General features: G+C 44.5%; 1 protein-coding gene across 1 annotated transcript in view; it reads right to left on the bottom strand.

Moving 5' to 3' along the window:
- Positions 1–2969, bottom strand: part of LOC115409809 (CUB and sushi domain-containing protein 3-like) — a 160823-nt gene extending 157854 nt beyond the window's left edge. The window contains exon 1 of the mRNA XM_030121087.1: positions 2419–2969. Coding sequence (XP_029976947.1) covers positions 2419–2656 — 238 coding nt within the window. The 5' untranslated portion in view covers positions 2657–2969. The remainder of the gene's footprint in view (positions 1–2418) is intronic.
- Between the last annotated feature and the right edge of the window lie 15963 nt (positions 2970–18932).

The raw sequence follows: 18932 nt of genomic DNA, 5'->3' as shown, positions 1-18932 counted from the left end.
GAGGGTTAAAGCCTTCCACCAGACCTCTTAAATGCAGACTCTTACTTTCTTGTCTTGTGGACAGACTCCCCAATCAAAACCCAGCATCAGTACAAAAGAGGATTTCTGTGGAAATACCCAAGAACCCCGTGTCAAACGCATTAGAAATTCATGTTTTTGTCCACTCGCTGCAGCAGTGTGGGGATCCATTACCGCCGTGTTCATTACTTCACCTTCACACTGCCTTTTAGAATAAAATTACAAGTCCATGCAATGATTGGTTACCTGCCAATGGCCGGTCGAGCAGACTAATCCACCAACCATAGCCAAAATGCAACAGGGCTTGGCTTGTGGCTGGTTTTAATTTTCCATCCCACTTTTAAAGCTCTGGCCCTCAAAATGTCAGCATGGATCAAGGAGGCATGTAATTACACGTTTATTTACTTTTTGTTCAGCCTCTATACTTTTAAAGGAGGTGTTATTTGCTTGCTTGGCCAGCTTCTCCATCTACCTTTGGCTTTTTATTGATCTCGGTTTTTGCATTTAAGCAAAACTTCTCTCCAGACAGCTTTAAATAAAATAAGTTTATTACATGTATAAAAAGGTATAGATTTATATCTGACACTATAATGACTTTCACAGGTCAGACATCGCTCAGGAGATCAATGCCAGGATCTGTGGCCCAAGGGGTTTAAAATGAGATCCTCTATGCCTGAGGAAATCCCACGTTTTTTAGTCTTTGTTCAGTCGACACCCTGCAAATCATAATCTCTCATCTGTCCGTCAAAGTGAACGATAAAGAACCTTTGAAAATAAGCCACAGAAAGCGTGCAGATTCCTGCCTTTCTTTATGTATGAAGCCATAATTCTGGAGTCGGCGCTGGTGCGAGGCCGTTTGTCTGGAGACGTTCCTGATGTTGATTTGTTTAATCGCTGAAGAAATCCATAGTATTTCTGCTCAGTCAGCCTACACACAACCTCCCCACACTGGAGGATCACGCAGACTTTAAAATGACAATGACAAATGGTTCTCAATAGCTTCCCCCAGTAGCTGCATTTTTCGAGGTTTCCTTTGCCTCCTTGAACAATTTCCAGTCTCAGTCTCTGCTTTGGCAGATCTTAACCCACATTTTCTGACAAAGTCGGGCTGCCTGGGTGTTATCAGAAGCTCTTAGACCCCGGGGTTGGCTTAGTTAGAAACCGAGCCTGCCTATGTCTCTAAACTTGCTCCGTCTCTATCTATTATGCTATTTCTCTCTCTCTCTCTCTCTCCTTTGTCAGTCAACTCTTTCCTCATCTCCTCCTTTGCTCGCCTCCTAAACTCAATTTTTATCACCTGGCTGTCCTTTCCTCCGCTCTAGATATGATGATTAATGGTAAGTTAGTTTATGTGCCACAAAATCTTCACCTGACACAGCAATGGGTGTGTTTGCATGTGCACATGCATGTGTGTGTGTGTGTGTTCAGAACAGGATCAGAATGGGAAACTACAATGGAAAGCAGCAGAAGACAAAGACCGCAGAAAGAGGGGAAGTGTGCGCTCTATTGTGAATATTTTAACATTTAACAGAAAGAGAAGGGGGCAAGGGACAGTGCGAGGTGCGACAAGCAAAGGGGGAGAGGGGTGAGGAGGGGGGAGGACAAGGACAGAAAAGTGTCCATGTGTGAGAGAGGAAAAAGGTGGAGACGCAAGAATAATACAACATTCTTTGAATGAAAGACAAAGGGATAATAAGTGGACACGGGGCTGCTTATTTGGGAGTAAAATGCTGTGTAAGGCTGGGGCCTCATCACCATAAACAACTCACGTTCACACACCGACACACACACACACACACACACACACACACACACACACACACAGACAAACACACTCCCGCACACACTTAGGTATAAGCAACTCACGTTCGCTGCCACAGCCCAAGAGCTACTGCAAGAATATTTATTGGCTACCAGCTCAATGGCTGTATTGAAGAGAAGGATGGAGAGAGAGAGAGAGAGAGAGAGAGAGAGAGAGAGAGAGCAAACTGAAGAGAGCTGAAAATGAGGAGAGAAGGAAAGAGGCTGTTGCCGGTTCTACCCCATCTCGCCTTCTCTCCCTTCATCCACTCTGTAAACCAATTTCTATTTTTTTCAGCTTTCCTCCGCATCCACGTCCAGGCACGCACACATTCCCCTCACATACACACACACACACTTGTGCACTGACACCACCTCACGCGCACGCAGACACCCTCACACACTGAAAAAAAAAAAAAAAAAGAAAAGAAGAAGAAGAAGTGGCACCTTCCCTCCTGACTGCAGTGGACCAGGAAATAAAATAAATAAATGAGGCAGCACCCAGTCTGACCAAAGAGTGGGGGGACATTTATGCCACACTGCGTGTGTGGGTGCCCGCGCTCGTGTGTGCGTGCGCGCGCGGGTGTCGCATCCCCTTACCTTGCGCGCCCGAGGAGAGCGAGCCGAGAACGAGACTCCACAGAAAACAGCGCAGCGCCGTCATTCCTCCGCCCGTCGTCCCTCTCATCCCCCTCTTCGTCGTCGCCCTCTTCATCCTCGTCGCCGCCGACGAGAGGTGCGCGGGACAGCGTTCCGTGCCGCCGTTCGGGGTTTTATTAGCACCGATACATCTTCGGCGAGCCGAGCGCGAGCCCTCTAAGCTCTCACCGGGCCGCATGCTGCTTCACATCCAGAAAACGGAGGGAGAGAGAGAGAGAGGGGGAGAGAGAGAGAGAGAGAGAGAGAAGGGGGGAGAGGGAGAGATAGAAAGAGAGAGAGAGAGGAGAGGGAGAGACGCGTGCCTTTTCTTCGCCTCCTCCTTCTAACATCGACTAGATAAATCCTTCATATCCGAAAAATGAATTCAGTCAGCATCCAGAGCGCGGGGCGGCTGGAGGAGGGACGGGCGCACAGGTTGCCTCTCTCTGTCTGTTAAATCCACTCTCTGCCGGCTTGTCGTCAATATCTCTCTATTCTGTCCCGTTCCATGGCCAAAAAAAAAAAAAAAAAAAAAAAAGTCACAGAGAGGGAGGGAGAGCTTCAAATCCACACTTCCCCGACGCTGCTTCCCCTCTTAATTCTCGCATATCCCTCTTTTTTTATTCAGGGTATAGTTTATTTCTCTTCTTTACCACCCTCCTTATCTGCCTCTCTTCCTGTGGCGGTTTGTGCGCCTCCTTTCGCGATTGTTAAAAAAAAAATAGAAAAAAGAAAAGGAAAGAAATCCGCCTTGGCTCCTGTCTTGCTGTCTGAGAGACGGACAGTGAGATCTGCTGTTTCCTCTCCTGTCCGGATAATCCTCCGTCTCTCCGGCTCGCGCGTCTGTCAAAACCTCCCTCTTCTTTTTCCCTCCAACCTCACGAACAAGTGCGAGGAAAACTGAGCATCTCCTCCCCGCTGAAAGAAGAGAGATCGATTATTCTCATCATGTTCTCAATCATTTGACTTCCACTCATATAAGCATCGGCAGTCACTCCTGTTAATTAAAGCCCTTACCAAAACGCGCAGAGCGAGAGATCGCTCCTTATCCGGAGACAATCCGTCAGGTCTCCCAAGAAGTGCAATAAAAGACAAGAAGATTTGGAAATCCCAGCTGTTGTCAGAGAGCGGAGGAGACGTGCATCTTGCCTCTTTGCTCCCGGTGAAGCGGTCGGTGCGTCTCCTCTTCCCTCTGCCCGCCGGAGCAGACACGCTGCCTTCAAAAGCTCTTCGGAAGCCCCCGCTTCTATTCACGTGCTTTTGGTCGGAAATAATAGTCTAAAATGGGACTCTTCTTGTGAAAGAAAAAAAACAAAAAAGAAAAAAAGAAAAAGGAAAAAAACCAAGCTTGCTGTTTGGGTGGGAAGACGGTTTATACTGAATATCAAAGCGCCACACAGGAGACTCAGTGTGCAGCCACTCTTTGCCACTGCAGCTGTGTGGAAAAGAAGAGAATGCACTGGTGTCCACGGGCAACTGAGGGATGGGTGTCTGCCAAAAGTTAACCTGTACTCCCAGTGCAACCACAACAAGAAGACTATCTAAAATTGGAATAAAAATAATAATAAAGCCACAAAGACTAAATGAATGAAAAACCACAGAGGAACCCTGTATTTTACAGACCAGTGATTATTCACAGTGGGCCGACCAATAATGGCTTGTCAGTCATCACTCATTGCTCCATTTGTCTTTTGAAGTGAGATCAATATAAGACAGGTGGTGTTTGGGATTTGGTGGCCAATGATGGACTCGGACACTTAAGCTTATCTACTCTGGAGAAGTGACACTGTGGAGCTCTGGAATGTATCTAATTGATTTTTTGGCCAATGCCTTGCTTAGCTTAGAAGCAATGCACCATTTAGCTGTCTTCGGAGAGTGACTTATACTGCTGTTTGATGTAATGCATATGTATAAATGTACCCACTATATGTTGAAAAAGAAATATGAACTGAAAGTAATTTATATCATACTGCAATTGATCATTATTGCTGGCAATTATTACTAACCATTTTCAATCGTGTACATTATTTCAACAAGGCATGCTTGTTTTGTGTTCTTTTAATGTCTCATATTCGGAAATCAATTGGTCTTGCCATGTATTTCCAAAGACTGTAGCGAAGGAAAAAAAGTGAAGTGGGCTCCGTCAATCACTGTAAACATTTACCAACTTGATTAAATTAGCTTGTTTTCTTCTATTTAAGTCCGTTCATTAGGTCTTCAAGAATGAAACTGAATCTAGAGCTTGAGTTTTAAAAACTCAAGATGACTTTCATCCAGTCAATGACAGTAAACTGATAAAGCGCCACACTGAACACGCCATGAAATTAGCGTGGACTCCCCCACATGGCCCTCAACATACTGATTGCACTCCCATCAAACAGTTCTAGCACTGCTCGACTCGACTCAGTTTTGATTGTTTGCCATTAAAACAGAAAACCACCTCAGCTTGAGCCGAGTCGTCGTTGAGGTGATGGTATAGCTGCTGCTCAGTCTGTGGTATTTTGCTGGACGCAAGACAAACGAAGAGAGTCAGAGAAGGCTGCGGGCAGCGAGAACAAACACTGGAAAACTACAGGTGAGTTTGGGAAGCCGTGCAGCAGCATCAAGCTGGAGATGAGAGGACACAAGCTAGTCAAAATATAATAAGTTGATAAGGAATGGTAGTTTGCTGCAGTCAGTGGATATTAAATTCCATGTATGACACTAGATCTATGGGTTTGCCAGCACACAATTTCATGGTTAAATCTATGTGGATTTGTTCCTAAAAATACTGACAAAGCTATATTTACATATGACTCAACTTCCATTAGGGAGAAACAGAGATATAAATGCTGATGTCAGTGGCCGGGCAATGATTGATGAAATCTGTTGTGGAGGTTCCACTTTGAGGCCGTCCAAACTGATTTTAACAACTCAGTGAGAGATCCATTTTTTATTTACCCTTTAGAGGAAGCAGTCACATCAGAGCCCATCTCCGGCCATCCGTTTCTTGCTGCATGGCATGTGGTTTTCCTCCAAGGTTATGAATGGGTCGTGTTCAGACTTGAGATGATGTTGAGTCCTTGATCTTGAGGCCATATGGGCTGAGAGAGCTGGCAGATAGTGGGGGTGGATTTTGGATGATCCAACCTAGCAGCTAGTAAAAGTGAGAATAGAGTGACTTCTAATCACATGTGCCTCAATCTGAGACTGGATCAGTTAAAGTGAAATGGTGTTATCGCCACTGCATATAACAAGGGAATTACAGCATGACTGACTGAAAATATGGATGCTTAATCATAAGGAACACAATACACTATTACCAAAATAGTAACATTCTCTAAAATTGACCAGGTTTATTTTTATTTTTTCATGAAAATGTGAAATGTCACTCAGTAACATGTCTGATCACAAATCCGCCTGAAGAAAATTACGCAAGCCGCAGAGGGAAAAGCCATCGTGCTGTTTGACAAGGACATCCATCTGTCATACTCAAATGAATTAAGGTGCCTATAATTTCCTGATGAGTCTGAGTTCAGCTGTAGTGTAATCTGTATCACTTACACGTGAGATGAAGAGTTGTTGGGGCATTACGTGTTTGTGTGTCTGGGTTATGTGTGTGTTATGTGTCAATTTAGAAAGTAAGGTGGATGCACATCCTCACAGGTGTAGCTATAAAAACACTTATGTGAGGGTTAATGGGAACATTTCTGAGAGGAGATGCTTGTCGGTCTGTGTGTGTGTGTGTGTGTGTGTGTGTGTGTGTGTGTGTGTGTGTGTGTGTGTGTGTGTGCGCGTGTGTGTGGGTAATCTGCACCCACATGTTCCCATAAAGCTCTCTACTGCCATCTACAGACACAGTCTCTCTCCCTCCTCCTCCTCCTCACTTGTTCTTTCCCCCCATCACAAGCTCAGTGTTAATCATTTTGGCATCAACAAAATATGCGGCGCATAAATGCTGTCCCTGGGCGTGTGCACGCTCCCCCTACCTGCTGTCTTGCACGCCTCCACCTAAGTGCACGTGTGTCTCAAATCCTCCTGTGTGCAGATTTCTGTGCCCTACTTCAGCCGCGCGTCTGTGTTGCTTTCACAAATCAATAAGCTATGTGTGAGGTTCATGTCCTGAGAGGGAGAGAAAGGAAGAGAAAGAACAAGAGAGCAGAGTGGAGGGAAAATGGGGACCTGAAGGGGACAGTGTGGAGGGAGGGGTCTGAGATGCCAGATACACAGGGGTGTGAAGAGCAGAGAAGAGGGAGAGAAAAAATATACTGTAAGAGAAGGAGAGGAGACCCGAGTGGGATGGAAGGATCCAAAGAGGGGAAAAGAAGGCGATAAAACAAGGGAATGAGCAAAGGACTGGAAGGTAAGATATTGATATAGAAGCGGGGAAAAAAGTAGGAGAGGAGACAAAAGGGGAGAAAGACCGGAAGGGAGTCAGATAATGGCACGCATGGAAAGATGGGAGAAACAAGCTGTAAAACATTCAGGTTCCAAAATCGAAGATATTAAGTGAGGAGAGGGAGGGGATGCGAGGGGGATGGGAGGAACTGTCGAAGGCTAGAAAAATAAAATGAAAATGTGTGTGAGAGAGAGAGGGGGGATGAGGGGTAGGGTGGGGAGTTAGCAGAGACAGAGAGAATGCAGAATCATGGATGGAGGATGGGAAAATGCAGGAGAGAGTTGCATGAGTAATTCCTCAATGACTCTTTGCAGTTGTCTCAAAAAAAAAGTGGAAACACTGAAGAGGCAGATGTAATGTATTCCAGCATGTCCTAGAAACCTGGGAAGCTGAGGTTCACACTCCATGTTTTACTTATTCTTCTGCATATTGAGCTTCATCCGGAGCAGCTTATGTATGGCGAGCAGGTAGAGGCATCAGTGTCTTGTTCAAAGTGATGTTGTTGACAGAACTGAACCTGTCATGTTGTCCTGAATCATCCCGGTCGGCTTTCCCTGGTTCAAATCAGGTCGGATACTGTATGTGACTGCCACATTTCCAGAGGCCTGTCTGTTTATATCCATTACTGCAAAAAGTGTTGAGAACACAGCAATCGGTTCGTTTTTTTGATGATGGCGGACGACACACCCAGTCAATTTCAGACCCAGAAGCCAGCAGCTTAAATCAATCTGCAATTTCTTCTCCATTTATGATCCTTATTGTAGTAATTGTGAACGGCACAGTGGAACATGCCAAATCTTTTAACAACCCTTTTACACAGATTAGTTTCTGTACTGTGTTTGTCATGACTGAATTGTCCCGAAGCAAAAGCACACAGTGCAGCAGCAAGCAAAGCTTGAAAGGCAGTGCATTAGTAACCTGCAAGAAGGCGTAGTACCGTTGTGCTTCATGCAAGACTTACTTTATTTCGGTGAAACACTGAAACACTGTGAAAAACTCACATTCTCATTGGCAGCATGAGTTGAAGGTTATTCCAGTACTGGCCTCAGACATTTTCATTACCGATTAACAATGAATGGCTAATCCAAAGACTTGAACTTATTTTAGACGGCCTTATCTTCTTGTTGCACATTAGGCAAGTTGCGCGTCGAGTAAAGGCTGGAAACAAACTAGTGTGATTGAAGTGGTCAAAGTGCTGTCCCAAGTTGCAACCTCCAAGGCTGAGTAAAAACCGGCCACTCACGCCAGCAAGGAGTACTCCCTCAAAGCAAATATAGATTGAGCCAAAAAGGTGATTCTGGACGCAAACCATAACTTTCAGAGCAAAATGAATTCACTTACAGAACCGCCTTGTCAGTCATCTGGGATGGGATTGTATTGATTTGTGCGAAAAAGTGCTTTACAGAGTGTTTGTTTTGATTGATTGATGATCATGACACATGCTCATACTTTGATGGCACAATGGATCCACGAAGCAACAAACCATGTGCCATTGTCGCAAGATGTCCTTGCAGCTTCAAGTCAGAATAAAGGAGGTCTACTCGACCTTTGTTTCCTTGGAAATGATAATAATTATAATGATAATTAGCACGGAGTGAACGGTGTAATGCAAACACACTTTGGTTAGGTTGGAAACAGGATCAGTCAGGGTCATTTTATGTGCAATATGTGTGGTCTCCCTGCGCATGTGTGCATTTAGCCTCAATACTTCAGCTATATGCTGTATACTGCTTCATCCAATTCTTGGTCATTGGCGACAAACCCAGACAACTGTGAGCAGAGAACTGCGACTCTAAGGGCAACCAGAGATAGAGCAAAAACCTCTCACCCTTTTACACACAAACCCAAATAAAAGCAATTTAGAGGAAACATGAGTATCCAGAGAAAAACACCCATGCAATGCGAGAACATGAAAACTCCCAACAGCAATGCTTCAGAACCCAACCCAGGCTTGAACTACCGACATTCTTGCAATAAGATAAGAGTGCAAACTATAAAACTAAATGAAATGCAACTTTGAGGAAAGAAAAATAGACTGGCGTCATACATGGATGAATTCAATTATTAAAATATTGAAAAAAAAAAAAACGCTTCAACATGTTCTGCATCCACCACGCCCAACTGGGACTCAAACCAGTTCTCACTATAGGCGAGAGCGCCAACCACGCCATCACAGTAATGAGGATGATAATGATGATGGCAGCACGGTGGCGCAGTGATTAGCACTCTTGCCTCACAGCTAGAAGATCCTGTTCCGTGTGTGCGTGGGTTCCCTCCAGGTACTCCGGCTTCCCCCCACGGTCCAAAAACATGCAGGTAAGGTTAACTGTTGACCCTGAAATGCCCCCAACATGGTGATGGTGACATCTTTGCCTAATCTGTGACTAAATTCTGAGACGCCCAGAGACACATCATGAGCTGGATCAGCTCCAGTTTCATCCAACACCAAAATACAGAGCGTGGATATATAGATGTGAAATGAGGTATGTAAGGGAAAATGAGTCATCTTCTTTTGTTGTCACACAGGACCGACGCCGTCGTCTCCTGGGAGACATTCCAGCGTCTGATCCAACTTCTAATCTTCCGCCTGTCTCCTCTCATGAGTTTCAGTATTCTTTAGAAGCAATCACCTGATTTTCTCTAATGTTCACATGATTCTATCGCAACCACTGGAATTAGCAGTAACCTTAACTTTTGTCTGTTTTCACGCTATCCAACACCCGACCTCAGGTGTCATTCTCCACGTGAGGATGAGCTGCACAGACAAGCAGCACCTGACAGGAGGACTCCTTGTTACCAGATGGCTTTGTGCTTCTCCTCACATGTTGAGAGAAAACATACAGGAAAACCAGAAATACACATATCTTTCTTTTCTGTGTCATATAGGCAGCGAGCAAACAAGCAGGATGAAAATAAGAAAGCAGACAGGCACTGAGGTGGAAGCCTCGCATACATCCCGTATACTGCTGTCGGCTAAGACGCTGTGCGCTATGACGGGTTGTATTCAAGCATGTTGGATACGGAGGGGAATCGGTCCAGATGTAGCAGTTATGCTCCGGAGCAGGAGGACAGCATCGGCAGGGGGTGGGGAGTGGGAAAAGGGGGGTGAAGAACACTGCCAGATGTGTCTTCAGAGTATTTGACTTGAGCCCTTCTGGGACTGGCAGAAAGCGGTCGCGTCAATAAAAGAGCAGACGGCTTAGCTGCAACTCTGGCATATAGGATTCCCTTTTTCTTTTTTTCTTTTTTCTTTAGAATTCTTGTGAAGAGCCGCATCCAAGCACAACAAGAGGACGGCCTTATTTGCTTTTTGCCAGTGTACCACGGTCCCTCAACGGGACATCCACTAATGAGGTAATTGACTAACGAGATATCCAATCAGGAGCCGCAGTGCCGAAGGGCGGGAAGGCGGCTGCTGTCGACACGATCGAGTGATTCCCATTTTGTAGAAGCATAAATACACACATTTATGCCTACACATACACACACACTACAACAGTGAGAATATTTGTTCATCACCAGCTGCCTGTGCACAAGCAATGTTGCTCATGGGGTGTGTATGGGGAGCGACAGATTGTATATGAGTGTGTGTGTGTGTGTGTGTGTGTGTGTGTGTGTGTGTGTGTGTGTGTGTGTGTGTGTGTGTGTGTGTGTGTGTGTGATATTGTACAACAAGCAGCAGCATCATTGACTTTACAACAAGGTGCCGGTGGCCATTGCAAGCAGACACGGGCACGCACACGCACACACACACACACACACACACACACACACACACACACACACACACACACACACACACACACACACACATACACAAACACCTCAGGTTTTGGCTCTGATTAGTTTCACACATGGCAGACAACATCAGGAGTGTAACTGACGGTTATTGTGAGGGTAGATACAGATGCCGTCTGATTGAAAATAGGAAAAGGGGAGGAATGACATTACCGTCAGTGTCCCCCCGAAACCTCGTGCGCGCACCATGCAGCTGCTGCTGATATGAGGCTTCACAGGCACACAGACGAAATCCAGTTTACTGTGTTCACGTTGAGCTAAAAGCTGCACAAACACTGCCTAAACACTTGGACTACGCATAAGAAGATGGCTCCATTTCCCTCCAGTCCCTTAAAGTCAAACTTCGGTGATTCCACAGTTTCTTTGTTTGGACTAAATCACCTGCCTGGTGTCTTTTATTTTGCATGTCTTTTTGAAATTCAGATATACACATAACTTTGCCAAGAATTAACATTTTCCACAGCCGACTAACCTGATCACACATTCAATAAACCAGCAGCAGCAGCGTCTTGTATGTTGGTTGTGGTTCACATGCCTGATGCATTTGATCCTTGAACCTTGCTGTTTATGAATTTTCTTTCAAGTGATGTTTATCTAACTGTTGCTGCAGATAACAGAGGAGCCGTTTGTCATAAATGGCATGGGCGGGGGGAGAAATTTTCAAGTATTAAACACTTCAAGCGTGGTCTGAGAGCAATCTGCTCAATATTATTGCACATCGAAGTGAGATATTGATGTGGTGTCTCCTTTTTAAGGGGTGAAGCGGACATGGCCCCCAGCCACCAGTTTCCATTACTTTCAGATGGTGGTGATTTGGATGCAATCTATTGCACTCTACTACAGCCTGTGTGTGTGTGTGTGTGTGTGTGTGTGTGCATGTGTGGGTTGATCATAGGTATTTTGTGTGTGAGCTCTAATAAAGCAGTGATAGATTGTGGTGTGCAGCCATTTTGAGTGAGATGGACTGAATCTAAGTATTATACTGCCTCCTCTGATACTCTGTTTTATTCTGCGTCTACCTCTCTCTCTCTCTCTCTCTCTCTGCTTTTCCCTCCTTATCCCCCTCACTACTATTTCCTTTTTTTTTTCAGTGGCTCACACAGCCTGCAGGAGAGGAGGAATCTTCTAAAACGGTTATTTATCTACATCTCATTCCCTCTTTTCACTACCTCGTTCCTCTCTACCCTACCAGAGCAGGACACAAACACATCCTCAATCACGCACACTTGCAAACTTGCACACAGAGGCAGGGCATTTTAGTGCTGTAAATCCAACGCCGGCCGAGGCGCTGTCACTAGCCACGCCAGATAAATAAGGAGTGCTTGTGTGTGTGGGTGTGTGTGTGTGTGCATGAGAGTGTATCGGAACCGCACGTGGCTTCTGTGTGCGTTTGGGATGAGAGGGGCTGAATTTATAGCTTTCAGTTTAATGAAGTGAACAATGAGGTCACACTTAGAAAATCATCAAAAGAAGAGGTGAGTGGTGGAGTGAACACACATACAGACACACACACGTCTGTCCACTGAGCCGGGGGAAAGAAATGGAGACGGCAGAGCTAATAATTCAGTCAACATTTAAATTCTTTGTTGAATGGTGAGCGGTAATCCAATCATTTAATTTATCTTTATTACAAAGAAGACAATTAATTAGAGGACCACGGGGTTAAGTGTACCTCTGAGAATTCCAAACGGTTGGTTTTGTGGTCACTGTTTTGGCATTGTGTTCAGTCAGTCATTTACAGCAAATACAAAGACTGAAGTGTGTGTGTGTGTGTGAGCATTTTTATTCTCACAAAATCATGTCTTTGTTATCAGGGAAAAATGACACATTCAAATTAAGCATCCCACGAAAGTATGTAAACATCATCCAATTAAGAGTACATCCAAGAAACATCTAAGAATAGCAGGTGCAGCTTGATTCCTGATTAGCAAACACATGAATGAGGGCATGTGTGTGTATGCACGTTCACCGACTTACTGTATGTGTGGGAGTCTGTAGGTGTGAGGCTATGAGGTTGTCAAAATCACATTTGTGCATGGAAAAACTTGAGATTTGGAGTTTGAAGAAGGGCTGAGAAGAGGTAAGGGAATAACTGCAAATTGTTTCATTTTGAATGTTTCTGCTGGGATATGCGGGGGACGAGCTTGCCGAATATTTGTGATTTACCTGCTTGATTTGGCGAATGCAAAAATTGAGTGCTGATCCTGAAAAAAGATATTGGCTCATGTTGAAATGAAAGATTGATGCTAACCTTGGAATTTTGAATCAAAATCTATTAAGAGAGTCGAAAGGCGAAGCTGTGTGTTATTGCTGACATATCCCTGTGTTTCACTGGGCTGGGGCTCTGTCTAACATCACATACCCACACAGGAGACGCCCGGACAGAGCTCACAAATTCAGTAGAAACTGTAAACAATTCTCTGGTAGGAGGTTTATCAAAGGGCGTTTAGAAACCTTGAAGAAAACAGCTGTGTTTTTTGGGGGGAAATGGGGTAACAGCATAGTTAGGCATCACCAACTGTTGGTGATTTGTTCACAATGTATGCTTGGAAAAACAAGGACAAATACAGAAAACGGCCTACTATTACAGCCACCCACCCATTCATCTTATAAAGTGCTTTGTCCAATTCAGGGTTGTGTCGTGTTGAGCCGATCCCAGCTGACTGTGAGGGAAGGCAGACACACTTTGGACAGGCCGTCCATCCATTAGAGGCCAAACAAAGAGACGCGTTGATGTAGGTCCACGATAACAACCGATGGTTGTCTAAATACAGTTTGCCTACAAACAAAAGGTCAGTGAACACTTTTTTTTTTTCAATTCAATGGTGGTCTTTGGTATATTATGAAAATCTGCTCTGTCACGCTATAAGCAGTGTTTACCAGAAGTGATTGTCCATTTGCAGATTTAGTCGACTATTAACTGGTGTATTTTCCAGGATTGTGACTTGGTAACATTAGGTAATGTTGCTGCATGTGTTGCTGCCTATTGTAGTCATAATTGTTCCACTTGCTCGGGTGTTGACAGAAGAGCAACAATGTGAAGTTCAAACTAAGTTTCAAAACCCGAGCATTAATATCGCGACCGATGCACTGAGAGTGCTCAATAATGGCACACAAAGACTCATCATCTCCAGCCTGTGTGTCCTTGGCTAAGTCATGCAGCCACTTTATAAATGTGCTATGGGAACAATATAACTTTTCTTTTTTCCATCTCTTACATGAATGTGTACTGCCAATCGTGTAAGTGTCTGCTCAAGGGGTTCACACTTTTCAGATAACCTACATTGAAGGGAACTACTCTGAGCAGCAAGTTACTTAGCAACAGTCACGATGCAGATGGGGGCCACAGCGTTCACATCAACGTGGTTCATGGGTGGTTCTATGTGTCTTCATGATTAGTACATGTTCAAATCTTTTGAAATGAATCCCATTAGAGTTTTGAAAGGCGTGCAGCAACAATTGGTAGTACTTGCAATGTTCTTCCAAATAACCGTGCTTCCTATCACCTTATTTACACAACTTATGATGGGGCCACATTTCTTTGTTTTTTGTTTTTTTCTTGTTTTTTTTTTTTTCACTCTTCCCCTCAGGTGCATCTACAGTTCCCACCAGCGGTGTTTCAGAACCAGTTTGTTGATGTTGGTCATTCTTCCTTGATTTTGTGCATTTATGTTTCAGACTTTTCTCCTCGTGGCCAAAGGCATAGGTGCAACTTCCTCACTAAGCTCTCATCGCACGCCGTGTGGCCTCAGCCAATCACGTCCAGCTTTCTGGGCACTGGGACTCTGATTGGCCACATGTGTTGATGTGCAGGGCCTGAATTACCAATGCATGAGGAAAAAAAAAAAAAAATCACACTGCCGTTCAATGTTGATATCATGATGATGATGAATTTGTATATTGTACGGCCCTAATGAGGACGTCTTTCAGGCCATAGGGTAGATGGAGGCGTGTATTAAAAAGGCCAAAGACATCACATTGAGCTTAAATTACTTGCAGGAGATCCAATTAAACCTCCCACTCAGCTTCACACATAGCATTTATTTTCTACTCAAGGCTTTCTCGCTATATATTCCTGGGCAGAGCTGTGAATAAGGCATTGTAGAGTAGAGAACCACATTTACGTCAATCCGCTACCTTTTAGTCATATATCAGTGACTAAAGTTCAAGCTGGCTCTTTACTTTTACTAAAACTGTTGAAAAAACATAAAGGGGATATATCAGTACAAGCATTTGACCAAGCTTGGAGAAATAAAGTTAGGTGAAGGCATTTCTATTGAGATGTTACTGTTTCGCTGGTCTCCTGTTTACAAGGAAAAGGGACACTGGTGGTCTGAAGTTTACCACATAAAAAGTAACATCAACAGTAAGTCCAGTGATACTTGAGCGAAAAAATATTTCTTCCAGACCCACACAGTGCTGTCGGCTCGTGGAACATCTCATGGCAACAGAAAAATAATACAGCCATCTCCACTTGTACAAAGATAATTTAAGGGATTATATGAAAATAAGACAAGAGTTACAATGTATTATTCTAAGTAAGCAGTTAATTTGTCAGGTGGGTGTCACAGTGACTCACAGTAGTTAGCATTCCAGACTCATAATTGGAAAACCCCTGGTTTGCATTTCTGTGATCATTCCCCCAGTGCATTCAATGGTTTCCTGTTCAGGAAGTGAACTGTCACTTCCTGTAATCAGCTGTGACCAGCTCCAGCACTGAAGGATCACCAGGTTGGATAAAATATCATATCCAAAATGCCTTTTGTTTTTAGTAACCTCCACAACACTAATTATCTATTAACATTTTAAGAAAAATGCAATCAGGAAAATCACAAGTGCTTTGACAAAACTTTTAAGCTTACCATTTTAGCTTCCAAGCACGTTTTCTACTTGTTGCGTACATCATCGTCATTTCAAATGCGGAGCCTAATAAGTCGTGTCCCTCGGAGTATCTAAGTCAGAGACTTGGAAGAATTGTCTGCAGAGGGAGACAGAAAGCATGTGTCACACATGGGAAGAGGGCCGAAAAGAAAAGCTTGCAAAAATCAGCAAGACGCAAAAAAAAAAAAAAAAAAAAAAAAACGGGCAGGTGCACAGTGTTTGGTGTGGCAAAGCTCACTTGCTAATGCAAGAGCACACATAATTGATCTAATTACCTCACAACAGCACACTTTTGAAAAAGATTGAACCCAAGAAAACACATCAGAACACAATTATAATCAAATTTAATCAAAGTCGTCTCATTATCTGTAAAGTGGTGTGTGTGTGTGTGTGTGTGTGTGTGTGTGTCACACAGAGAGAAAGCCACTGCTGTAATCATGTAAGTTCCATGTTTGAGGTCTCTATATTCCTCCCTTGCGACTCGCAGCTTCTCCTGAGGACTCTCAGTGGAACCATGTTGAGGAGAGTTAAAGCTCGTGTCCGGAGTTTTGAAAGAATGAGAGGTTTTTTTTTTTAATCCAACGTCTCGAGCTTCTGCCCTCCCTCTGCTTTCTGAACGAACAAGCCACGCCCCTTCAATTATGCACGCACATTATCCGTCGGGTGAAAATGAGAGCCTCCGAGTCCCCAAGACATCCTACATGTTTAGCTGTCTACGGCGGATGTTCAGCAGACAGTGGATATATCCGAGGTAAGCGGGGCGGCTGCTGCGTAGCTAACTCTCCTCTGCCAGGGCGAGTGTGCGTGCTCTCTGGCTGCGAGCACATGTTGATTGACAGCGTGACAAAGCGGAAGCTCGTAATCTACTGGCTGACGCTGACCAGCACTTTTTCAGCTAACATGAGGGTCTATGAGAAGAAGGCGGTGCTCATAAATAAATTTTTATATTGCTTTATGCTACTATTATATTTTAGTATCGAACCAGACTGACACAATTAAGCTCTGTTAAAAAAATGATACATACATTGGAAATGAACGGAAACTCCGGACACGAGCTTTAAGGTACCGTGCTTTAATTTCTGCAAATGCCTGAAATATTCTCTAAGCCTGGATTCTGTCAGCTGTTATTCAAGCTGCGACTCAGAGCATCTTCCAAAACACTGAACATTATATCATCACCTCAGGATCAGGGTCTAAAGAATTGAAAGAAGGTAATGTTCAAAAAAGGTTGAGAGAGTCATAAAAAAGACGCTTAAGAGAAAAACACTGCAGGGATTTTATTGCTTAGTTCAAGTCATACTATTGTGCGAGGAAAATTTCAAAGGACAAGATGCAGGCCGAGGGCAGCGGAGAGTCTTCTGATCACATGGGAGAAGTGACCTGGAGGTTTGACGATATCATCCTATTACTCAAAGGTCACGGGTGTGATCACAGAAAAAAGCCACGGAGTGTCTTTCAGCAGCCATGCATCACGTCAAACGGTCCTTGAGATGGACACTTGAATGCTGGCCTGCTCACTCAGTTCAAGTTCATGAATGGTAAACACGGTGGGATTCAGTGTGAATTAATCACAGTTTTACAATAAAAGTGACAAGTCCTATTATATGGGAGGAAAATCCTGCACCTTGAACTGCATAAAAACAGAAGCAGTGTTCAAGAATGTAAAATATGACCAAATAGTTCAAAACACACAGCTCGCATACCAATTCCCTGGCAAATTACAGAGTGAGAATGGAAGAAAAGAAGAAAATAATCCCAAGGCTGGGATGTGAGAATGTACTGGTACACTCCCTCTTTAATCCTAGTGCTTGTTCACATAAATATCTTTGCAACGTTTTCTTTAGGAGAAATGCTCTGCGGTGAATTTGAGCGCTAATAAATCTCAAATGCGGTTGAATTTTCAAGAAGAGACATTTTATGTCTAAGTTGGAGAGGGATCGCTAAAGTTAGGTACACTCATACGGCACACACAGATGGTGAAGAGAGTAATATGTGTTCTTCAGCGAGAGTTCTCTGCAGCAGTGAAAATGGATCCAGCCTCTCTGTTTCACTCAGTGGAACTTATTGAATCCAGGGAACATTACATTTCAGTAAGCACAAACTGAGCGCTTTTTAAAGAATCCTCACTTGAAATCTACTTGATATCATTGTTGCGTATTGATCTGATTATAAGATTTTTTTACACTAAATCTTGTTTTGATGAACACGGCGTCTTTATTTTATAAAACAAGGATTCAAAATAAATAGATCTAATAACTAACCAGCTGCTGTCATTTCTGCTCCAGCTCTTGTTGCTCTCATGCTCCGGTCCCGCCTGCTCCTCCCGTTGAGCACCATCCTCGGTGCCATCGTAACATCTCAGAAGCCGAGTTCGAAAGTCTGTCAAGAGCTCATTAACAACAATCTCACATCAAGCATGTCCTTATGCATTGATGACAGAAATCCGATTTTTTTATTAGTTTGTTCAAAAGTCAAACTAAAAAGAATTGGCTTTTTTTTCGATGTTTTTTTGATCATGAATCATCAACCTCCTCAAAAGAAAATAAATGGATGTAGTCAGATGCTTGTGATTATAGCCGGGCTATTTTCAAGGGAAGAAAATGGGTGAGAGACATCACGACAGGGAGAGAGAAAAGTGGGGAAGAGCGAAGAAAAGGATTGAGGACAGGGAAAATGGTTGGGAGGATTTTCAGACAGAAAGGTCACTTCTTCCTGCCGCATTTCGTCTTTTACTGTATATCTACTGAGACAGAGTCAGACAGAAGCAAAATGACAGATTTTGGAAGTTATCATCCAAGTGTGTTAGGGTTGATTGGCTGTATGTGTGTGTGTGAGAGTGTGTGAGTGCTGGGGGGGGATGGGAGTGGGGGGGGGGGGGGGGGGGGGGGGGGGCGGGGGGGGGGGGGGGGGTGATGCCTTGGATCTCGGGGTACGTGGCTGGAGCACAGGGTGGGGGGGGTACTGGCCTGGGGCGGGTAGCCGCCCGTGTGGGCCGGCTCTTCTAGATATGGTCATGGCCCTCTGCCTGGGTGGGGGGGGGGGGGGGTCGGCTCTTGGGCTCTTGGGTCCTGGGGCGTGGCTCCCCGGGGCCGCCGGGGCTCCAGGCCGAGGCGTTCCTCTGCCCTCTTCTAGACCAGAGCGTGGGCGTCTGCCTGGGGGAGGGGATCGGATCTGGGCTCTGGGATGGCCGCTGGTTATCTGGGCCCTGAGGGCCTCTCTGGCCTGCTTCTGGCCTTCGTAGGGGTCAGAGGTCATGAACACTATCACTATCACTATTACATTTTCATGATCACGCTGATGTTTAATCACTCTTCACATTCTACTTGTAGACTCAGTTAAACTGTTTCCCTATGGTGGGTTAGACTAATGGTGATCTGTTGTAGGGAAGCGGGGGGGGGGGAGAGAGACGACAAGCAAG

This window comes from Salarias fasciatus, chromosome 22 (genome assembly GCF_902148845.1).
Source record: "Salarias fasciatus chromosome 22, fSalaFa1.1, whole genome shotgun sequence".
In the NCBI taxonomy this organism is placed as follows: Eukaryota; Metazoa; Chordata; class Actinopteri; order Blenniiformes; family Blenniidae; genus Salarias; species Salarias fasciatus.
The sequence above is the reverse complement of the archived record's forward strand: the minus strand, read 5'-3'. Positions and strand labels throughout refer to the sequence as shown.